We start from the raw sequence: 24,996 nt of genomic DNA, 5'->3' as shown, positions 1-24,996 counted from the left end.
TCTGGAACAGGAGATATAGGTAGTGATGAGATGCGTAGTGTAGGTGCTGGGAACCAAACCCAGGTCCTCTGGAAGAAGAACAAGTGTTCTTACCCACTGAGCCATCTCCAGCTGCCAAAATTGACTTAAAATTCCTGGGTGCTCACCACCTCCTCTCTGCCTGCTAGGGGCTCTCCTATGTTTGTGACACCCCCTTGGTGGTCTGCTTATGTTTGCTAGTGGACTAACAGCTGCTTCGAAGCTCTGGGGCTCAGGGAGGCTGTAGACCATGGCCTTCATTTTTGGAAGACCTCCCCCTCCCGTGTATTCCTTCAAAACGAGCCGAATTCCTCAGACAATGCCACTGTAGTCTGCTCAGGTGAAAAGGTCTGGATGCCCAAGATCATGGATGCTTAACTGGAAAAGAGCTGGGGATGTCTCACTTGGGGTGCAAATTGGCATTTGAGCTTTCTGATTTCACTGCAGAGCCTTTCCATACAGCTGGCTTCCTTCTCCAAGCTGCAAAAATTCCCACAGATAAACCAGGAGTCACCTGCTGGTGGAAGGAGGGGAGTGGCCAGCTGCCCAGAGAGAGGACAGTCAGGGGCATCCGCGGAGCTCTCTTATGAGAGACCCAGCCTTTTCTTCAGTCTTCCCCCACTTGCTCGTGCTGCCTATGCTCCTTTTCTGGGGCTTGGAAAACCCTACCCCATATGGTATTTTGTTTCTGGTAATTCTACTCTGACTGACTGAGATTTCAGCTTGGAGGATCTGTCAAGCCATTTCTGGCTCGGTAGTGCACTTTCACGCTTCGACTCATAAACTCTGCACACAGGGACTTTTAAAAATTGAATGTATTTATTCACTTTATCAGTCTCAATAATCAGTCTCCCATCTCCTCCCAGTAACCCTCAGGAAGATCCTCTCCCCATCCCTCCTCCCTTCTCCTATGAGAAGGTGGAGCTCCCCTCTGGCTATCGCCCCATCTCTCCCTACCCTCAACCCCACCCCCCACTATCCAGCCCATGAAGTCACTGAAGGATTAGGTACATCCTCTCCCACTGAGGCCATACAAGGAGGCCCAGTTAGGGTAACAGGATCCACAGGCAGGCAACAGAGTCAGGGATGGCCCCTGCTCCAATTGTTAGAGGACCGGCATGACGATCAAGCTGAAAATCTGCTACATATATGGAGGGGGCCTACATCCAGACCATATGTATGCTCTTTGGTTGGTAGTTCAGTCTCTGGGAGCCCCCAAGGGTCCAGGTTAGTTGACTCTTTTGGTCTTCTTGTGGAGTCCCTGTCCTCTTCTGGTCCTTCAACCCTTCCTCCAACTCTTCTATAAGACTCCCCAAGCTCCATCTAATGTTTGGCTGTGGGTCTCTACCTCTCTTTCTATTGGCTTCTTGGTGGAGCCTCTCAGATAGCAGTTATGCTAGGCTCCTGTCTGCAAGCATAGCAGAATATCATTAATAGTCTATGTCTAGGGGATGGATCTCAATTTGGGGCCATCATTGGTTGGCCATTCCCTCAGTCTCTGAGAAAGATTCTTCATCCTTCCTTGGGACCCCCTTGTTATTTGGCTTTGAGTCTGTGGATTATAGCATGGTTACCCTGAACAGGGATATATTGACCATCTCAGTTTTCTATTTGTACTCTTTTTGTTTGCTTCTCTTCTCTTAGTGTTCTAATAAGAGTCCTTTAACAAGAAGGGATATTAGATCTTTGTCAAATGCTCTTTTATTTCTGTTGAGATGGGCATGTGATTTCTATTCTTGGTACCATTTATGTAAATCAGGACAATTATTGATTATATATTGAGCTATTCCTTTGTCTCTGTCATAAAGCCAGCATATTCATGGTATCATTTTATGGGCGACTTTATTTTGTTGATGTTGTTTTGGTTGGGTTCGGTTTGGTTTTTAATGAGCTCTTGAATTCAAGTATTCTGTTGAGAAGTTTTATATCTAAGTTCATTGGGGAGATTGTTCTGGAATTTTGATTTTGTTGTTGATGTGTCTTTGTCTGGTCTTGGTATTAGGGTACCACTAACTTCATAAAGACTTTGGTCATGATCTCTCCCTTCCTATTTTGAGAAGCATTGATTTTCTGGTGAAACTCACCAGTGAATCCATCTGGGCCAGGACTTTTTTCAGTTGGGAGATTTTAATTACTGCTTCAACCTCATTGCTTGTTATAGATGAGTTTAAATTGTTTATTTATCTCATTTGATATAATTTTAGTACATAATATATGTCTAGAAATTTATCCATTTCTTTGAGACTTTTCCAATTTAGTGGAATGAATACATGTGTGGTCTTTATATGCTCAGCCCAGGGAGTGGCACTGTTAGAAGGTGTAACCCTGTTGGAGTAGGTGTGTCACTGTGGGTTTGGGCTATAAGACCCTCATCCTAACTTCCTGGAAGCCAGTCTTCCACTGGCAGCCTTCAGATGAAGATGTAGAACTCTCAGCTCTGTCTGCACCATGCCTGTCTAGATATTTCCATGCTCCCACCGTGATGATAATGGACTGAACCTCTGAACCTGTAAGCCAGCCCCAGTTGAATGTTGTTCTTTATAAGACTTGTCTTGGTCATGGTGTCTGTTCACAGCAGTAAAACCCTAACTAAGGCAACACACTTTCAAGGTAAGACCTAATGATTTTTTTTTTTTTTAATTTCACTGGTATCTGTTATAGTGGTTCCCTTTTCCTCTCTAATTTTATTTATGAGTCTTCTCTTCTTTTGGTTCATTTGGCTAAGAGTTTCTTTATCTTTTTAAAGAACTAGGTTTTTGTTTTGTTGATTTGCATTTTATGTTTGTCTGTTTCTGTTTCATTATTTTCTGCTGCAAAATTAAATGTTTTCTTTTGGGCAAGTGATTTGGGATTTTATTTGCTCCTTTTCCAGAATGTTCTGATGTCTTACTAGAGAGCTATAAATTTCTCTTTTCAGACTCTTTTCATTGTATCCTGTGGATTTTGATATGTTGTTTTTCATTTTCTTTTTATTCTATAAATGCTATTATTTCCTTCTTGATTTCTTCAGAGACCTATTTGCCATTGAGTGGTGTATCTTACATCCCTGTGAGTTTGCATATGTTCTTGGGTTTCTTGTGCTGTTCATTTTCCCTATTCTATTCATATTCTATTATGACCAGATAGAACACAAAATAATTATTTCATATTTCCAAATACATATTGAGACTTGATTTGTATCCTGATACATCATCTATTTTGGAGAAAGTTACATGGACTGCTCAGAAAAATGTATATTCTGCAATATTTAGATGAAATATTCTGGTGGTATCTGTTAAGCCCATTAGATCTATGATGTTATTTAATTCATTTATTTCTATATTTTTTGAGAGGGATAACTTGTCAGTTGCTGATAGTGAGGTAGTGAAGTCAACCACTAGTATTGTGCTGGGGTTAATCTGTAACAATACTTCTAGTAGTATTTGTGTTATGGAGTTGGATGGACCTCTGTTCAGTGAATGTATGTTTAGAGTCTTAATGTCCTCCTTATGACTATCCCTTTATCAGTGTGAAGTCAGCACTTTCATCCTTTCTCATTAGTTTTGGTTTAAAGTCTGTCTTTTCAGATATTAGAATAATGAAATCTGTTTGTTTCCTAGGTTTATTTGCTTGGTCCAACTTTCTCCATCCTTTTACCCTAAGGTAGTGTCTGTCTTTTATAGTTAGATGTGTCTCTTAGAGGAAACCAACTAGATGGTTCCTACCTTTTGATCAACTCTATTAGTCTGTGCCTTTTTATTGGGGATTGAGACCATTAATATTTAGAGTTATTACTGAAAGATGCTCTTTCCATTTCCTTGCTTTCGTGATGTGTTTTTTGTTTTGTTTTGATTTGTTTCATGTTTTGTTCTCTTGCATGACTATTATTCTAGTGTTAGTTTATTCTTTCCAGTAGCATTATGGATGGAATTGTTTTTCCCTTCAGCCTAAAGTAATTCCTTCAAGTATCTTCTGTAGAGCAGGCTTGTGATGGTTTGAATATGACAGCTAAGCTTAGGCAGTGAGGGATGTAATAGAGCAAGCATGGGAGGGCATGTTCTAGCCCCAGCAAGCAACAGAACTTGGCAGCTTCAGCCATGTTGCTCTGGCTTTAACGTGAAGAGTTCAGAGACTTCTGGGGCAATTGATCCTGCTTAGCTGGAGGTAAGAAATTAGCAGTCATTAAGAAGAGACCAGAGTCACTGAGGTGAAATCTTCTGGGAAGTGTTTTCAGAGAGCACAAAGAAGCTGTGTTCCAGAGATAGCCAAGGTTGTATCTCATGCTGCAGCTGGATTTGGAAATCTGTATCACCCAGATGGTTCTGATGGAAAGCAGCCAAGGTGTGGCACTGTGAGAGTTCAGGAGAGGCCATAGGTGAAGGTGCAGCCTCAGTTGCTGTTGATGGCCCAGGACTGAAGGGGTCATACAAAGAAGTTGAGGCTTGGCACCGTGAAGAGAGCCTATGAGAACCTATTAATGAATCCTACTGTTAGCAGAAGATCCCAGCATATTGGAGATGCCAGTAGCATGAGATGATCACCAAGAACAGCAACAGCAGTGGAATGGAGTTAACCAGAATCTTGAGTGCTACAGAGGGCAGAGCTGGAGAAGTGACCCAAGCCCTTTGGAGGAATTTAGAAGATCATGTGTGGATCCCAGACATTGGAACAAGAAGCTGTAAAGTTGAAGTTGCCTTGGAGACCCCAAGGTGTTCTAGATGCCAGAGCTGTAGGATAGCTGCTGAGGAACACTGACAACAGGGAGTGGAACCAGTGTAGGAGAAAAGAGTGGGCTACAGTCATCAAAGCTGAAAGGAGTCGGGCATCAGACATAGAGATGTGAAGTTTGATGATTGCCCAGCTGGCTTTTGGTATTGCTTTGGTTCAGTATTTCTTCACTATGATATTAATGGAACTTGGGAATGGTAAATATATGTCCTGTGATATTAGAGGTAAGTGATTAGCATTTTATTTTGATTTTATATGGGATTAATTACAGTTGCCTGATTGGATGAGTCTCAGAAGAGACTCTGAACTCTGGACTTTGGGGGTGGGCTTTGAGACCCTCCTTCTAGCTGCCTGAAAACCAGTTTCTCATGTTTGCCTTTGGAACAAGATGTAGAAATCTCAGATTCTCCAGCACCAGGCCTGCCTGGATGCTGCCATGCTCCCCACCATGATAATAATGGACCGAACCTCAGAACCATAAGCCAGCCCCAATTAAATGTCCTTTTGTAAGAGTTGCCTTGGTCATGGTGTCTCTTTACAGTAATGGAAACTCTCACTGAGGCAAGGCTCAGTGATCATAAATTCCTGTAGCCTGTTTTTGTTATGTAGCATCTTAATTTCTGCATTCAGCTATGATAGGTAACTTTTTTGGGTAGAGTTCTCACAGCTGGCAGGTATTGCCTTTCAGCGCTTGTAAGAATCTTTCCAGACCTCCCGCATTTCAACCTTTCCCTTGAGCAACTCCCTCTTGTTCTGATGGGCCTGCCATGTATGTGCCATTTCTGTGCGTCTGTCTTTCAGCTTCCAATATACACTCTGCTCTGTATATTTAAGGTTTTCATTATAGCAGGATGAGGGGAGGTTCTCTGGTCTTGTGTGTTTGGAGTCCAATTGCCTTCTGTATCTGGACTGGCACCGCTTTTCCTAATTCTGGATAATTATTATTATATTAATTTTAGTATTATTATAAGTAATTCCATTATTGTTTGTTTGAAAATGCTTTCTATGCCTTTAGAATGGGACTTTTCTCCTTTTATGACCATTATCTGTTGGTTTGGTCTTCTCGTAGGGACCGTGTATCTTGAATTTTGGTCTCATTTTGTTTCCGTGCTTGTCGGACAGCTCCAACTCTCGCGTCTTGTCTTTAGGCTCGATATTCCACCCTGTTAGTGATCCGCTGAGTTGCTCACACTTTCCACAGAGCTTTTAATTTGACTCATTCATATTTTTTATTTCTAGCATTTAAGATTGGTTTTTCTTTAGATTTTTGTCTCTGTCGAATTCTGTTTCGTGTCATAGCACCATCGCCTTCATTCTGTTCAACTGTTTGAATTAGTTCTCCTTTAGGAGTTCCTTTCCCCATTCTGTTTGCTTTGACCATACTTATCATCATTACTTTGATCTCTCTGCCTTGTATTTTCACCAGACTCACCCTCCCTAGAGGCCATCAGTGTAGGGTTAATAATTTCTGGAAGAGTTATATTTGTTTTAGTTTTGTGTGGTGTTTTGGGGGGAGGGGTCACTGTTGGAATTTATGCAACTGCTGCTGCTGCTGTTGTTGTTGTTGTCGTCGTTGTTGTTTAAACAGCTATTTTCTTTAAAGTGATGTATTTACAGTGTTCAAGTATGGGACCTGATGGAGTTGGATATGTATCTCCCAAAATGTTTCCTCAGTCCATGCGCTCTGGGTGCCTATGATAAGCAGGATGATAACTGCTGGATATTCATGAAGTGCAAATGTAACAGCCGGCGATCAACAGTGACAGTGTGGTGTCCACTACAATTTTAGACAATTAGATTAGGAGTGGGAGGGAGGCAGGAGGATAGGGATTAATTACTAGATGGATTTCGAAAAGAAAAAAAATAAGGTGGGTGGAGGAGCTGGGAGGGATAAGCTGGGATCCTGTTAGGGCTCATCGACTTTAGAGGTTGCTAAAGCTACAGATGCTTATAACCAAGACATGAGAAGAGGAGAGGATACAGGCGAGAGATAGAAGACAAGACCCAGGCTTAAGAGGAGCACAGCAGATGTGTGGCTGGAGAGTGTAGGGAGAAGGCCTTATAGGCTGGGTGACGATATATACTCCTACGTCCTAACTGGGCAGCCTATAAATAAAAGCAGAAGCATTCTGAGACGTTTCGGTAAGGTTAGGAGGCAAGCCATAGAAAGTCAGGGCTAACGGGGGTTTATGGCCTGACTGGATGGTACAGCTGGACTGAGGTGACAGCTGAGGTTCTCAGATCCCTCTTGCTCTGGCATTGTTTCACCTGCTGCTGTGGGTGGCAGGGCAGCAGGGTGGCAGGGGTGGCAGGCACTGAGGAGCCTTTGGTCCTCTATAGCCTCTGTGCAGGTCCTGACCTGAAAATTCTCTGGGACATCTGCATGTTACTGTGTCCCTCTTCTGATCCTAGAGATCCAGTGCACTTGAGGAAGGCCCTGCTAACGCCTCACCTGTGCATCTCCATGTTTGATTCTAGACCTGTAAAGAAGGACTGGTGTGATTTAGAATCCCATAAAGACAAGGCAAAGGGCTGGCCCTGAGGAACATTAAAGGGCATCTTAGGACATAGAAGGGCCTTCCTTGAGCTTCAAATGCTGTCAGAAAGAAGTAGGAAGGAAATTGTTTGAACTTCCTATTTAAAATAAGAACATTTAGCAGGCCTTGTTCTCAAATGAGTTGTTATTATTTGAGATGCATGAATATGTAAAGAAACCAGCCATTAATACTGCATAGAGATGCAAATCTGTCCTTACCCAGGATTGTCCCTCTAGGATTCAAACCTGATATAGAGAAATAATCTCACCAGGTGCTGGAATTCACAAAGTAAGCTTTCGAAAGAAAGAAAGGGGGATTGTGGAAAACCTTTTTAATGTTGCCTGTGTAGGGTTACATTAAGAAGCATGGCCTTCTTAAAGGACATGCAAAAGCCTTTGACTTTCCTAGATTGAAAGTTTTCACTTCTGATAACCTGGAGCTGTCCCTCAGGGCCACCACACTTCGTGTCTTCCCTTTGGCAGGGCGCTGAGCCTTGGGAAGGCTGAGGCTCAAGGAGCTTGTGGGATCTACAAAAGGAACCAACAAGTCAACGACAGCACAGGTTTTGTTCCTGAAGAGACCACTGGGCCTAGTCTTCTAGCGAAAGGAATCAGAGGCTGCTGTCCACTTACAGACTAGATGTGTGAGAAGGAGACTGATATCCTCTTTGGCTCATGGTCTGCCATTGTTAGGGAGGCTGAGAGGGTTAAGGATGGATGAACATCTTTCCTGGTCAGTCATCAGTGAAAACTCATTGGGCTGAGAGAGCAAAAATCTAGAAAAACAAGTTACTTTGGTTTCAGGTACTATTGTTACTTTAAACAGAGTGGGGGAGCGTTACAAACGGCACAGTCATGGCTAACCTTCCTGACTATTTCTCAGATAGCTGGAGAAGGGTGGGGCTATGTTCTACGTCATTGCCTTCTGTTGGTTGGGACCAGTGTCCCTCAGCAGATCTGAGTCTCAGGAGCTTGGTGTCTTTGTCTTTGCCTTCCTGGTTCTGGAAACACCCAGCGATCTTCTCCTCCCACTTAACTGCCTCTTTTACTTTACTATTGGTGACCTTGCATCTCTTTTTCTTTTTGTATTTATTTATTTTTTATACACTGCAATGTGATCATATTCTTCCCCTCCCCCAACTCCTCCCAGATCCTCCCTACCTCCATACTCAGCTCATTTCATGTCTGCCCACAGAGAGAGAGAGAGAGAGAGAGAGAGAGAGAGACAGAGACAGAGACAGAGAGAGACAGAGAGAGACAGAGACAGAGAGAGACAGAGAGAGAGAAATCAAAACAAATAAACAGAAACCCAATAAGACCAATAAGAAAAATATCGAATCAAACCAAATAAAAAGCACACACACACACACAATTGTGACATAGTAACATCAACCATCTTACTGGGGTCTCACTGCTGAGTCCAGTGACATCTATCAAGACCCAGAACACGTGACCTTTATGACCCACATGAATTGTCCAGATGAGTCTTGCCTGCCAGGTTCTGCTTTGGGAACAGGGATGAGCAAGGGATGGCGGAAGATTGGACTTTCTCCCATCTGAGTGCTAGACAGGAATCACGCCCTGATGTTTTCTGGGGATGTGGGGCATCCGAGAGCACACATAACCTGATTACATTTGAAGGGTTTTGAATCTTCTATCTGCAGTTTCTTAAGTCAGTTTTTAGTTTGTTTGGGAGACAGAGAAGATAGTTATAGGGCAGAGAAGAGAAAGGTTTTGCCTGACGTTCCGTTACTAGGGGAGCAAAGAAATTAAGGTGAGCAGTAGGTCAAAGATGTCACGAGACGAAAAAGCATCTCCCATGGCTGGCTGTCACTGACAGGGACCAGTCTGGAAAAGTGAGTTTAATTTCAGAAACTCTCACTGTTCAACGAAGACAAGGGGAGCTTCACAAGACGGTGTGATCACGGCTAACACTTCTGACTTTAGTCTCTCTCTTAGATAAGTGAAAATGCTCATGGCCATCAGTCACTCTTGTAGCTACTTCCTGCTGGTCATGGGCTGTATCCTCACCAGGGGAAGGGAGGTCTGGGATAGTCTCTAGGATTGGGAATTCTAAAGAAGGAACGCACTGTCCGTGTGCCTCTTGGCTGTTTCTGGATACAGGACTTTATGAAACAAAGCATGTTTGGCAATTTTAAAAGACAATAGAAAACTGTGCCCTTTAAATTAGGGCTCAGGAGAGCAGGCAGGTTCAGTAATGGAGGCCAGCAAGCAGCCGTGTAATAGAAGGTGGGGACTGAGGGAACCACAGGATGCAAAGTAATTCTGTGTGTAACTTTCTTAAAGAAACTAAAGATGATATAAAAGTGATTTTTTTTTTAAAAAAATGTACCTACTTGGTATAACTTGCATGTACTTCATAAAAGATTTAAGATAACAGAAGTAAACTGGCTAGGCGAGAGAGAAGTTGGTTACGGTCTTAGAATTTCTATTGCTGTGAAAAGACATCGTGCGAAACACAGAGAGGAGACAACATGATGAACGAGGGTCTGGGTGGGATCAGTCAGAGACCCAAAGGGCAAACAGCAGGGAGGAGGTGGAAAGCACTTTAGTCCCAGCAAAGTCACCAACCCCAACCGAGGCACTTTGAGGGTTAGGTATAACTGAGCCTGCCTGTACACAAGGCCTGGGACCTGCTAGGGGTGTAGACTATCATCCTGTAGGACATGGGGAGCCCATGAAGAGTTGGGAGTGGACAGAACCAGGTCTGCTCACCTCTGAAGATCTACATAGACCAGGAAGGACACTGAGACTGGTGTTTTCAGCAGCTGAGACCTTGCCTCGCTCCCAACAAAGTCCCACACGGATGTCTCCTTGGCAGGACCTCAGCTTGAGCTCCGTGGGAGGCAGTGAGCCTTCCTCTCCACGGCCTCTCAGTTCCTCTGTTTCTGTCCCCTTTCCCCAGGTACGAGGGGAATTGCTCCAGGAGAGGGTCCAGAGGCTGGAGGCCCAGGAGGCACACTTTGCCGAGTCACTTGTGGCTCTGCAGTTCCAGAAGGTGGCCCGGGCTGCTGAGACCCTCTCCGTCTACACCGCCCTGCTTAGCATCCAAGACCTGCTGCTGGGGGAGCTGAGTGAGTCGGAGACACTGACCAAGTCAGCCTGCGTGCAGATCCTGGAGTCCCACAGGCCGGTGAGTGGGGTTGGGGTAGAAAAGGGTACCTGCGCCATCGCTCCTTGTGGTGCCTGGTACGTCATTCAACATGGGATGAGTCTCTACCACATGTCCTGGATGTGAAGTGGGGGACCAAGTAAGGTGGCTTACTAATTATGCAGGACAGTTATGCTCGGCTCCTGTCTGCAGGCATGGCAGAATGGTGTCAGATATTGGTTCTTGGTCACGTTGTGGGTCTCAGGTCGGTTGGCCACTCCGTCTGTCTCTGCTCCATCTTTGTCACTGCATCTTTGTCATCTATGACCACTTTGTAGGCTGGCCATATTTTGGGTCCAAGATTTTGTGGTTTGGTTGGTGACTACTGGAAGTCCTGCCTGGTTACAGAAGGTAGCCGCTTCAGGCTCTATATCCCCACTTCTAGGAGTCCCAGCTACAGTCACCCCCATAGATTCCCTAGAGCCTTCCCCATCCCGGGTCTCTGTCAAGTCCTAGAGATGCCACCTACCCATATAACACCAATTCCCTTTCTCCCCTACTCTTCCTAGCTATCCCTTTGCCCTGTTCCCCTCCCCATGCCCTCTCCCACCTCGTTCTCTCCCTTCAGCTGCCTCTGATGTCTGTTTTTTAAAAATTAGCTATTTTACTTATTTACCTCCCAAATGTTCCCCCTCCCCCTCCCCAGCCTCCCTTGAAGAATTTTTCCTCCTTCCCTCCTCCCCTTTGCCTCTGAGAGGGTATACCTCCTGGGCATCCCCCTTCCCTGGGGTGTCAAGTCTCTACAGAATTAGGCACATCCTCTCCCATTGAGACCAAACAAGGCGGTCATCTGCTACATATGTGCCAGAAGCTTAGACCAGCCTGTGTGTTCTCTTTGGTTGGTGGCTTAGATTCTGGGAGATCCCCGGGGTACAGGTTAGTTGACATCGTTGTTCTTCCTATGGGGTCGTCATCCCCTTCAGCTCCTTCAATCCTTCCCCTAACTCTTCCACAGGGGTCCATGACATCCATCCAGTGCTTGGTGTGAGTATCTGCATCTATGTCAGTAGAGCCCCTCAGAGGATAGCCATACCAGGCTCCTGCTTGCAAGCACAACATGGCATCAGTAATAGTGTCATGGTTTGGTGTCTGCCCATGGATGGATCCTGTTGGGCCAGTCTCTGGCCTGCCATTCATTCATTTTCTACTCCATTTTTGTCCCTGCGTTTCTTTTAGACAGGATCAATTTGGGGTTGGAAATTTTGAAGGTGGGCTGGCGTTCCTCCCCTGGGAGACCTGTCTAATTACTGGAGGTGGTCTCTTCAGGTTCCATATCCCCACTATTGGACATTTTGGCTAAGGTCACCTACACTGAGTCCTGGGAGCCCCTCCCATCCCAGGTCTCTGGGATTCTCTAGAGGTTACCCTCTGCCTCCACCCCTGGAAGCTGCGTGTTTCCATTCATTTTCCTGGCCATTTGGGCGTCTCTCCTGTCTTCCCTCATACCTGATCCTGGCCCCCTTTCCCCTCTCCTCTCCCACCTAGGTTCCTCCCCCCTCCTGCCTCCCATGATTATTTTGTTCTTCCAAGTGGGATCGAAGCATCCTCACTAGGGCCTTCCTTCTTGTTTAATTTCTTAGGGTCTGTGGGGTATATCGTGAGTATCCTCCGATGACTGTTTTATTTTCTCTTCTGAGTGAGATTCAAGTTTCCCCCCTCGGGCCTTCCTTGTTATTTGGCTTTGGGTTTATGGTTCATTTACACAATGGAACACCACTATTCAGCTATTAAAAACAAGGACACCATGAAATTTGCAGGCCAATGGATGGAACTAAAAAATATCCTGAGTGAGGTAGCCCAGACCCAAAGGACATACATGGTATAAGTGGATATTAGCAAAAAAAAGAAAGAAAGAAAGAAAGAAATACGGGGTAAACATGCAAATTTTGTTTCATTTTATGTGGCTTTTGCTTTCTCTTGTGCATGTTGTTGTCACAGTTTCTTCAACATAGGTGAAGCTGCCCTGCTCTGTCTGAAAAGTCCTCTCCTTGTATTTATCTGCTTTTCTGGGACCTGCCATCTCTCAGTCTCCTCTTCTAAAGTGAACCCTGAGTCCTAGGAGGATGTGAGAGTCAGGTGCATTAGACTGGAGCATTCTAAAGGCTCTCTTACAAGGCCAGCTGTGGGGTCCCTGGGGTGATCACCATCCACAGCTTCTCTAGTGAGGGTTGGGAGTATGCGTGGGTTTTTTTTTAATCTCATGAATTAGAGTAACAAGTTCCAGTGAGTAGAAAGCTCTCATTCACCGAGGCCCTGGTGTGCAGACCTGCTTAGAGAAGATGTGACTTGCTGTGGTCTCGTTGACAGTTCCTTACTTAATCATGCTTCTTACTGTTGATCCTTAGGCAGGATTAGTCACAAGTTCCAGTCTTGCACTGCCCCGTGGTTAAGCTCTTTGTCACTGGCTGTCTTAGGGACCTGCTGAGCTGTTGTTAGTCTCAGGTCTCAGGTAAGAAGCTGAGTTTTGGGCAGACGCTCCTTAGGAGACAGCATGGCTACTGAGAGAGGCCTGAAACCAAGCCCGTTTCTGACTTTGATGGACATCTCAAGTTCATAGACCAATCCAGGTGACTTCGCCAAGCTTATAAGCTGTGCTTTCTTCAAAGTGGAGAAAGGCAGAGAGGACTCTCAAGAATCCGTATCCCCATTGTTGGACATTTTGGCTAAGGCCTCCCCCATCCCAGGTCTCTTGGACTTTCTAGAGATTCCCCCACCTCCCGCCTCCATCAGCTGCACATTTCCACTCAGGCTTTTGTCCCTCTGGGCTTCCCTCCTGTCCATCCCCATTCCTAATCCTGTCCCCTTTCCCCTCCCCTCTCCAGAAATTACCAGTAATTTACCAAAAATTACTATTTTTGCTAAACCTATGGATTTGGTATGATTTAGTAAATCAACATTGGTATAGAAGGGTCATTAGAGAAATCCATACCTCTAGGGTCTCATGTCCACTCCCCTATAAGGCATGGCCACTCAGGGAGCCGGGATGTGGGAAGTTGACCTCAGACAGGTGTTAGGCTGTAGGGAAGCCTCAGGACACCACTCTGGGGGTGGGGAAGCACAGTTGAGTTATGGGTCAGCCAGAGCTGGTTTGGGAGGTCCCTGGGACTGCAAGGAGGCCAGGGCCATCTGGGCCTGGAAGGCAGGGAAAAGCTGAAAACGGAGTAGGGACCTGAAGGCAGGATCTAGCCCAGGGCTGGAGAAAGGGGGTTTCTGGCTGTCCCTGTGCAGAGGAGTCAAGGCCTTCTCCATGGCTCCCCATGGCGGATCCCGATGAAAAGAGGCAGTCCACGGTTTTAAGACATTTATTGTCATGGTGGAAAGTGGATGTGTAAAACCACACCCCACGTCTCAGGATGGGCCTGAGATTAAATACCTTCTTCAGGGTTAAGTGTCTGAAGGAAAGCTTATTGGCTAACTTTAGGAACCTCATCATAATGGAGATCTCTCTTGAGCCTATGTGACTACAAGTCAAGTCATCTATTTGAGGCTTGGGATGTTGCCCTTACATGACTGATGGCCACAAATCTATGGGGAACTGTAGCTAGTGACACGGGCCTGATACCTGGGAACAGGCAAAACACCTACCGTCCCTTCAGGGTCTCTGGGGCTTCTAGCCTTAGCTCAACCAGGAATCAGGCTACCTTCACGGTCCCACATATACCCAGATGTGGACACATAAAATGCACATGCTTTTCCATGTTTCCTGAGCTGGAGAAGATGGAGGACTCCAGGGCTCAGCTGTCCTAGAGCATTCTGGGCTCACAGAAAAGACAGACATGTACCTGGGGTCTGGCTGTGCTACACGCAGCTACTGAGACTTAGACCCAGCCATACAAGGATGAGGTGATGAGGCTGTGCATGTCCTACTGAGATAGAGCATGAGGGGAGGATGTCTCCAGCCTGCTCTAGGGAGGGGCAGATGCTGACTGTGAAGTTTAGGCCAGTGCTGTACTACCATGAGTAAGGCACACAGAAGGAACACAGCCACTCAGGATGATAAACAAAGTTGAACTTGTTCTAGCTGAGTTGACTGCTCCTGTCTAAAAACATCCTCTCTGGGAAAAAAAAGAAATTCTGTGGGGACCTTAGGATTTCCCCAGACTAAGTTCATATGACCACAGATCCTTGAGAAAAGAAAGTCACATAAAAATGTTACACCTGAGCTAGTCCAGATGATCTGGGCACAGGATAAACAACATGAGCAACAGCAGCACCATCACTATCACCACCACCACCTCCACCACCACCACCATCACCACCACCACCACCACCACCACCATCACTACTACCACCACCACCATGACCACCACCACCATCACCACCACCATGACCATCACTACTACCACCACCACCACCACCACCACCACCATCACCACCACCATGACCATCACTACTACCACCACCACCACCACCACCATCATCACTACTACCACCACCACCATCACTACCACCACCACCACCATCACCACCACCACCATCACTACTACCACCACCACCACCACCATGACCATCACTACTACCACCACCACCATGACCACCACCACCATCACCACCACCATGACCATCACTACTACCACCACCACCACCACCACCACCATCACCACCACCATGACCATCACTACTACCACCACCACCACCACCACCATCACTACCACCACCACCACCATCACCACCACCACCACCACCACCACCACCACCATCACTACTACCACCACCACCACCACCATGACCATCACTACTACCACCACCACCACCACCATGACCATCACTACTACCACCACCACCATCACCACCACCACCACCACCATCACCACCATCACCATCATCACCACCATCACCATCACCACCACCACCACCATCACTACTACCACCACCATCACCACCATCATTACCACCACCACCACCATCATCACCACCATCACCATCATCGCCACCATCACCATCACCACCACCATCACCACCATCATCACCACCACCACCATCACTACTACCACCACCACCATCACCACCATCATCACCACCACCACCATCACTACTACCACCACCACCATCACCACCATCATCACCACCACCACCACCATCATCACCACCATCACCATCATCACCACCATCACCATCACCACCACCAACATCACTACCACCATCACTAATACCACCACCACCATCACCACCACCATCACCACCACCATCACCACCACCATCACCACCACTACCACCACCACCACCATTACCACCACCACCATGACCACCACCACCATCACCCCCACCATCACCATCACTACTACCACCACCACCATCACCACCACTACCACCAACATCACCAACATCACCACCATCATCACTACTACCAAAACCATCACCACCACCACCAATCAACCACAAAATGACATTAAGATCGATGAAGAGTTTAATGTTCAGGTTATCAGCACAGGTTGTAAAGTAATTCTGTATATAATTTATTAAAGAAAGTAAAGATAATATAAAAGTGATTTTTAAAAAAAATTGTACCTATGGGGTGTAACTTGCATGTGTTTCATAAAAGACTTAAAACAAGAGAAGTAAACTTGGTAGACCAGAGAGAAATTGATTAACCTGTATTGTCTTAGAGTTTCTGTTGCTGGGAAGAGACATCATGACCAGGGGAATCCTTACAATGGAAAAACATTTCATTGGGGCTGGCTTACAATTCAGAGGTTTAGTCCAATATCACCCTGGTGGGAAGCATGGTGGCGTGCATGCACAGGTCATGCTGGAGAGGAGATGACAGCTCTACATCTGGATCAGGTGACAGTGAGGAAGACAGTGAGACTCTCTTGAGCTTCTGAAACCTCAAAGCCCCGCCCCCCGCCCACCCCCTGTGACACACTTTCTCCAACAAGGCCCACACCTCCTAATAGTGCCACTCCTTATGAGCCAATGTAAGCCATTTTCATTCAAACTACCATAGTCTTTGAGGTACTGAAACAGCCCAGTGGGGCAGGGTGACAGGCTAAGCTTCTGAAGAATAAGTGAGGATGTAGACAGGCAGTTGAGGGTGAGGGTGGCTCTCACACCCACTTGCAAACTGCAGCCAGTAGCCAGCCGCCAGCAGCCAGCAGATACACTGTGCAGCACACATCATGGCTGTGACAGTAACTGACTCTCTCACGTCCTCTTGACCTCTTTTGACAAAGAGCAACTAACCTCAAATGTGTTAAGAGGCCACTATAAAAGTCCATACTTTGGAAATTTTAAACTATACCTCTGGATAATTCCATGGTCAAAGAAGTAAAAAAGTTAAAAAAAAATTACATATATACTTAAAAAAAACCCATATCTACGGTGTATTAAAATGTGTAGTACTGGATTAAAGTTTTTAGAGGGGAACTCATCCTAAACGTCCATCAGAAAAGAAGAAATACTCATAACTAAGGTCACATATCTTTTGAAGGGTGCATGAAGCTGGAAGGGAGACAAGCTGGGGGCACTAAGGGGAGTTAGAGGGAGGTGGTGGGGGATGGATACGATCAAAATACATATACATGCATAAAGGCATAGAATTTGGGAGAATATAAACTTTTTTAAGTTGGGGAGGAAGAAATGGACATGGAGGGGAGAAGTGCAGATAAATAAGATATGTCAAAACTAACGTGGAGAGAATTAATAAAATAAAAAGGAAGTTTAGAAGTCCAATAAAATGTGCAGATCTCTGATAAGGTTGACAATTAAAAATAGGCTAAGGGACAAATCAGTGGTATAGAGATTTTAAAGGATTATAATCACAGATGTAGTGTTTTTAAAATTAGAATGCTGAAAGAACATTATATAGATGAATTTGAAGATAAGTACAATGGGAAATTTTCTAAGTAAACATAAATGACCAAAGTTGATGCTAGTAGGAAAAAGATATATGTATAGTTTTAATGCCAGAGATGAAGTTGGCTTGCAAGTGTGTTAGAATTTTCCACCACTCTGAGAAAGTACTAAATAGAAGGAACATAAAGGAGAAAGGTTCGCGTGGTGTCATGGTATGAGGGGCTTTAACCTACAGTTGGCTGGCTCTGCTGCCTTCAGGCTGTGGTGAGGCATAGCTTCCTAGCAGGAGTACACAATGGAACACAGAATCTCTCCTATGATGACCAGGAAGCGGACAAGGACAGAGGTGGCTGGGGCAAGAGCTGGCCTTATTGCTGGTGTGTTCTCAGTGACCTATTTCCTCTAGCCACTCTAGAAGGTTCTGCTTCTAGCTTCCTCACTCCTCAAAAATACCCTCAAGTTTTGAGTCCATGAGCAGTTCATACAGTGATTACCCAAAGCCGTCATAATCCACTCACTTCTCAGTGATCCAGCCACAGGCTGGAGGTCAAGCCTTTAACACAGGCTCCTGGAGGAAGCTCTCTCTCTTTCTCTCTCTCCCACCTATAACAGGAAATTACAGACCTGCACTTACTGCCACATACATCCAGCCCTGGTATTAGTTCAGCTCTCACAAACTATAAAGTGTCTTGGTCACTTGTCTATCACTGTGACAAAACACCATGACCAAGGCAACTTATGATGCAGAGGGAAAAAAAAAATCTTGATTCACAAGCAGGAAACTGAGGCATACAGGAAATAGTGTGAGTCCTTAGAAACCCCCAAAGTTTGCCCCTCTGCCAACAAGATCACACCTCCTAATCCTGTCCCAACAGTTCTACTGTCTAGGGACCAAGTACTTGAATACATGCGCCTATGAGAGCCATTCTCACTCAAAGCATGACCAGTGTGTTACTCACATCACAGATACTGGAGGGAAGACCCCCACTTAGCCTGATAACCTGGACGCCAACTGGAGACCCAGGTGGTACCAGACAGAAGAGCTGCAGTTGTAACCTTTATGTGCAAAATTGTAACTAACATAACTCATCCATCTGTTAGAATAATATGGATTCATCCTGGCCAGGCTAAGTGAGTTTTTTTTTTTTTTTAACCAGGAATTTAAGGAATTTAGTGTGAGGGCATTGGTTTACAAAAATCACTTACTTAATACGTTAAAGGGGCGGAAACTGCTCACGTGACCATTTCTCCACATTCAGAGAGTTCTTGATGGACTTTAACATCCATTCAAGATGGAATTCCTCAGAAAATCAGCAACAGGAGGAAGCCTCCCCAGAACAACTGTCAAAGCGTATAACAAGTGTTTATTTGGAGGTGACTGACATGGATAGACCAATGCCTCAGATTCTAGTTGAGATGGAAAGGGAGTCAGGTATTGTGGTGTACACCTGTAATTCTAGTGCTGGCAGCTCTCTGTGAGTTCAAGGCCAGGCTACTCTACAGAATGAGTTCCAGGACTTATGAGGTTTGCACAGTGAGAGACTGTGTCTCAAAATTTAAAAAAAAAAAAATCCAAGACCTATCCCTTTGAAAGACAGAAAGGGCATGCCCAAGGTCATTAGAGAGCCCTGACATCGAGACATCAAGGCATCTGAGTACCCGAGATGAACTGTCCAGGCCAGTGTTGTGCACATCAGATGCCCCACACAGTCTTAGGCTACCTAGGGAACACAGCACCCACATTTTCCATTACATCTCAGAGCTCTTCTAATTAGTGTCAGAGCTTCCCATCACAGTGGCCTGCCAGGGGGGGACCCTGGACATCCTGCATCACGAGCAGAAAATCAGACTACACGTTCTTTAGTTGGTAGGGAGATGGTGGACAGGCTGCGCCTTCCTCTTTTGCTCGAGGAGAGAAGGCAGCCTGCTTTGCTTTGTGTGAGATTCTCATTGTGCAGCGCAATCGTTCTGTGCCAAATACTTTCCTGTTGGTAATGAGCTTCTTAGCTGTTAAGCATTTGGAGAATTAAAAAGCATGAAAAGAAAAGCTTAGGAAGAAGCGATTCCTAAGGAGAGTCCATGGCGTGCATCTCATTCAGGGAACGATTTAGATTCTTTTTGTGAAATAGGACTATGAAGTCTGTGTGGCAAAGATGGGCAGATTTAAACAGGAGGGCTTACTCAGGAAGAAGGAGTAACCCCAGACTAATGGTCCCTGCTGTATTTTGCAGTTTCCAAGCCCAACCAGGTGACCCCCTGTGTTTTGCTGCCCATGTGCCTCACTCTGTCCTCTGATTCTGCCTGAGTTTTCACACTTCCAACTCTGCCACCCAGTGTCAGTGCTCTTAGACACCTTGAGATCAGAAGCAAAAATGGTGTTACTATTGCCAATATTTATTGAGCTGTCACTAAGCCCGGGGCACCATGTGCAGTGCGTGAAACTTAGAGCCACCCAAAGACGTTTCTATTCCCAGGTGAGAGGGTCAGGAGCAGCCTTTGCAAAGCACTGTTATGCAGGTCTCTGGGTCTTACCTTCCTGAAAGAATTCAATTGAGAGGCTCAGAAGTTTAAGCAGAAATGTATTTAGCAAAGCAAAACATGGATCTCAAAAGAGAGATAGGAGTGGAAATTAACAGCCCAGAGGGTTCTGAGTCGTGGATTTTAAAAGACATTTTTTTTCAATGAAAGTTTATGAGGTGGGTAGTGTAGCCAGAGCATGTCTCAAAATACAATGTATCAGATTTCCCTTTTAGGAGATTTCCCATAAGCCTGTGGGAGTGGTGGGGAGATCAAAAAGCCCAATGCAAATTAGGCTTGGGATAACCTTTTGAGAATGCAGCCCTTTCATGAGTATATGGGGGTGACAGTTAGGAAAATGGCCTGGTGCTTTGCTATTTTATTTTTATTTATTTATTTTTTTCTGATCTGGCCTGAGCCTAACTTCAGCTTCAGGGATGCTTAACCACACTGGGGCACCCTGATCCCTCTGGAGACATGTAGCTACTGTGAGGCTTGCAATAATGCCTCAGTCATCTCTCTAACTCCTCCCTACCTGGCATGGGTGGGTCTCACCCCTGCTGCTTCATCTGCAGGAGCTGCTGGAGCTGGAGAGGATGCTGGAGGACCGGCTGGTGCAGCAGGAAGAGGCTGAGCAGCGGCGGGTCCTGGAGAGCAGGCAGCGGTGGGCGGCTGACGGACCTGCGCTGGGCGAGCCTGAGGAGATAGATCCCGAGAGGCAGGTCTCTGCCGTCCTGCGGCAGGCTCTGAACAAGGGCCAGAAGCTACTGGAACAGTATCAGCAGAGGTAGGTGGGTGGCTCACAGCGAGTGGGGGAGGGGTCTTCGGGCCTCTCACCTTCCTGCCTTAGGTACCATTCCCGTGTTCTGCACAAGATGCTGTTGTTGAAGTATGCCAACTTTCTTCCTTCTTGATACCTTCTATAATTTGTTTTTTTCTTTTTAAATATCATTGAGGCTTACTCTGCTTCTACCATGCGGGTCCTGGGGGGTTGAACTTGGGTCCTTTGGCTTGGTGGCAAGTGCTTTTACCTGCTCAGCTCTCATCTCAACAGGTCCTTTCAAACCCCTCCCCCCACCACCCCCAGGATACTGTTTCAAAGCATAGCCTGGCTGTCCTAGACTCACTCTGTAGACCAGCTGAACCTGCCTGCCTCTGCTTCCTAAGAGCTGGGGTTAAAAGCTTGCACTACCACGCCTGGCTCCTCTTAAAAGAAATCCTCTCCTCTCAAGAAATCATAAACTTACGGTTGTGAAGAGATTAGAGAGAGGTCCTACATGCTCCCACCCAGATTTCCCACCTGGTAGCATCTTACGCCGTCGTGGCCCAGCATCAGAGCCAGGAGGTAGCTCTGGCATAGGAAGGGCTGTGACCCGATTTCACTGAGCTGCAGAATTTTCGACCTTTCCTCTGTAGAGCTACAAATTACACAGAGCCAAACCTTGTTCCTTCTTTGCTTTTTAACAATCAACATCAGACAATTAGCTTTTTTGCCTGTGGCATTCAGCGCTTCTGGAGAAAAGCCATTCCTTGCAGCTCTCTAACTCCCCACTGTGACTATGGTATCTGTGTGTAAAGTAGCAGATACAAACTGTATATGGCGCACATTGGCTGGGTTTTTACAAATACACAAATTAACTGGAGGAAACACTCCATTTGGTTTCTGGGTGAGCAGATTACAGTGATTCTGAGTTTGTTTCCTGGGTAAACACGACATTAAAGTGCCATTTCATTGAATGGAATTAACCAACGGAGGGGCTGAATGTCTGTCAGAGGGGGGTGAGTACAGAAGTGTTGATTTGATCTAGGCTGGGGCTTTTTAATAGATCATCATCATCATCATCATCACTATCACCATCATCATCATCATCACTATCATGTTCCCCTGCTCCCTGAAAGAATCTGCAGGAGAGAAGGGTTGGGTTTGAGTTGAACTTGCACAAGTGTTGAGTTGTGATAGCCAGTGAGAATGTGGGCCAGATCCATGGCCTCACCTTTGACACAGACTCTGGGGATACAGCAAACCTCTTGTAGCAGGATGCCAGCTAGCCTTGCCACCAGAGCAGGGCCGTCTGTGACCATCTGTGGATGATGACTTTGGTTCTGCTTTAGCCCAGTGCAAAATCAGGTATGGACCCCAGGTGCTGGCCTCCCTGGTTCTAAACTGGAGTAACAAGAGTGAGTTTTCAGAGCAGGGCTATGGAGCACCCGAGAGCCACAGAACCGTCCTCATTCAGATTACTGGAGCTCTGCATCTCTGTCAGCCTCCTGCGCTCTATAGTTCAGGCAAGGAGGGCAGGCTAGCTCCCGGGCCAGCTCTTCCTTCTTTCCCCCCTCACGGTGAGTCTCCCTCCCGTCAGTTGCCTCTGGCTGGGCTGGACCTCTGGATTTTCTCTTCACTCCAGGGTGAGAGAGGAGCAGCAGAACGGTGCAGTGCTGGAAGATTCTCTGGAAAGCATGGAGACCGACACCATGGCCAGCCTCTGCAGCCAGGTGGGAGGGCCCGTCCACATCTGTGGACATTTCCCCTTTCTCAGAACCAGCGTCTTGCGGATGTCAGATGGTGGCGGTCCAGCCTTGGGTTCCTTATCAGCTCAGGTCCAGCAGATGTAACAAGGATGGCAGCTGTGCTATTGAGCCTCTTTGTCTCCAGGACAAGACAAAGTCCCCTTACTGTCATCATGTCCTGTTTACCGGGAGGCCTGAGATGTTGCCTCTGGCTGGTGTGAACCGGCATCTCTCTTGTTACAATGTAACGGCAGTTCTCATAACAACAACAGTCCTTCGCCACAGCAGAACAGATGGGGTACAGTCTTCATCTCCTCCTGTCCTCACTCAGCCCCCGCATGAACTCTCTCCACACGAAGATCAGACTCTCCATACCCCTGCCTGGCTTTGCTGGACATCAAATGTCTGCCACCCCCCTCTCCAGGCATTGCTCTGTAAAATCCCAGGGAAGGCAGGGAAGGGCTCTGATTGGCCAGGGGCACTAATTGGACTCATGGTAATCCCCTGTCTCACCTCCTGAGTGTTGGGATTTGAGTCACAGGCCAGCACACTGGGCAAATCCCAGCTACTGTGTCCTCGACAAACCTTTTGCAACAGTACTGGTAGTCTCCAAGTACAGATAAGAATCTGAGACACCAATGAAAATAAAGACATGGCCCAAGGACTTAGCACGGGTTTCAGTGACTCTGCATACACAGCACAGAGCTGGCACATTTTTAAGCTTGTTATTTTGAAACCATTTTGGCCTGTTAAGGTGTAGAACGTTACAACATCCATCTTTTGTTTCTTGTTTCCTTGGCTTTGCCTGGGACCACATCAAATGTGGCGTACAGGTTTCTGTCCGGTTATGGCAGGAGATTCCTGTAACCACAACTAAGATGCAGAACTGTCCAACCCGGCAGAGACCTCCTTGTATGTCACTTTACAGCTGCTGCCACACCCAGCATCCTCAACCCCAGTACCAAGGGTCCATTCTCCATCTTTCTCTCATGTTCAGCTACAGCACTGCATGTATGGGGCCACGCAGCCTCCCCACGACCCAGAGTCCTTGAGTTCAGTCGCCTTCCTTTTTTGTTGCCAAGTGACCTCTCGCACGTCAGTGGAGCGGTGGCACCAGTCGTCCACCACTGTGGGGACACTCAGCTTTCCCCAGAGCTTGCTCTATCCCAAGGGCCTCCCAGAAGTGGAGCAGGGGATGGAGAAATTTTCCTGACTGCGGCCATGCAGGCTGGGGCTCTTGGGCTGAGATCCTGGCTCTGCTCAGTGAGCTAACTTGGAAGGAGTGGGTGAGCTGTTAGAGACACTGTGGGTGCCAAGGCTGCTGACCAAAGACATTTTGTTGACAGCCTTGTGAGTTCAGGATGTTTCCAGGCTGAGCCACTGAAATATTTATCACCCCAGGACCACGAAAACCTTGGGAATGTCATGAATTAGATATGGCTGCACAGCATGTCGAGAGGGAGCCAGACTTGTGTTCTTCCCTTTTCGTGTTCTCCCAGGGACTGAGGCTGGTGTCCTACCTCTCCAGGATGACAATGGTGCCGGGGGGCACCCTACTGAGACTCCTGAGTGTGGTGCTTCCCGCAGCTTCGCAGCCTCAGCTACTGGCCTTGCTGGATGCAGTCAGCGAGAAGCACTCAGACCACACAGCAGAGAATGAGAGTGGTGGTGAGCAGGCACAGGCGGAGCAGGGCAAGAGGAGGTGAGCTTCCGGTGGGAGGGGTGGGGGGAGGGGGATTGTTGGGGGAGGTGGAGGGGTGGGAGAGGGGATGGGAGGGGGAGGGGTGGGGGAGGGTGGGTGCTGCCTTGAAAGTCAGGTTTGACCCTCCTAAGATCCTGACGGAAAGGGTCTTGCACATGGACTTTCCCAGCTGGCTCTGCTGCTCGGAGCTCAAAGGCTTAGTAGACCTGAGTAGTTGGTCCAGTGCTTTAGACTTTTATTACATACTTCCAGACTTCCGAACATACATTTCTCTAGGAATATTCATCGGAATATTTAGCATAGATGCCATTAAGAAAATATTAAAAGTGCATAGAGAAAAAAAGAAAGTATTCGTGGTTTCCCTAATTTGAAAGAAAAGGTGACTGTTAGCATTTGGTTGTATTTCTTCCCGTGCAGCATGCTTTTATGCCAAGTTTTGTGACTGTGCGTATGCACGCGTGTGTTTATTGAGGTGTGTTTGCAGATGTACTTGCATGTATGCATGTGGGTTTTGCCTATATTAATGTGAACAGGCTATTGTTCATCAATTTACAATGGGGTTATGTTCTGATGAATGGATTATAAACTGAAGGAATCTTCAGTGGGCAGTGTGGCTAGCATACCTTGTGTGTCCAATGTCTGGACCCAGCTGCAGGGCTCACAGAAAGAGTGTCTTCTGTGGTTGATAGGAAACCTGCCCTTCCTAAAGCCTGAACCCTAAAGGTACCTGGAGAAGGCTGGAGGTCAAGTTTCAAATGAAATGACCATTTCTGCTGAGTGTCTGTTGCTATCCCACCTTCACCGAGCGACTGACTGTGAGTGAAGCCATCTTAGGACAGGGTGGACAGGCTTTTGCCAGGCTTCAGTGAGCATGCCATGTGCACACACACTGTCTGCTTTTCAGACCTTGTAGCAGAGCAAATTTCCTTTCTCCTGCCTGCTTCTTGGGTCACTAGCTAGACTGCATTTCCTGCCGTTTTTATAGATTTAAACATGCCTCACACTGGAATTTTCCTAAACATTAGCTTTGGTGACTTCACT

At 46.5% G+C, this 24,996-nt stretch overlaps 1 protein-coding gene across 3 annotated transcripts in view; it reads left to right on the top strand.

The window, feature by feature from the left end:
- Positions 1-24,996, top strand: part of Evc2 (EvC ciliary complex subunit 2) — an 87,977-nt gene that overhangs the window by 56,765 nt on the left and 6,216 nt on the right. For all 3 annotated transcript variants that reach the window (XM_087582548.1, XM_087582549.1, NM_001106012.1), the window contains 4 exon segments: positions 10,188-10,415; positions 20,321-20,532; positions 22,151-22,238; positions 23,753-23,955. In XM_087582548.1, the coding sequence (XP_087438674.1) occupies positions 10,188-10,415; positions 20,321-20,532; positions 22,151-22,238; positions 23,753-23,955 (731 nt within the window).

Source organism: Rattus norvegicus, chromosome 14, assembly GCF_021556685.1.
Source record: "Rattus norvegicus strain SHRSP/BbbUtx chromosome 14, alternate assembly SHRSP_T2T, whole genome shotgun sequence".
NCBI classification, from domain to species: domain Eukaryota; kingdom Metazoa; phylum Chordata; class Mammalia; order Rodentia; family Muridae; genus Rattus; species Rattus norvegicus.
Note: the sequence above shows the minus strand (reverse complement) of the source record. Positions and strands in the feature narration are given on the sequence as shown.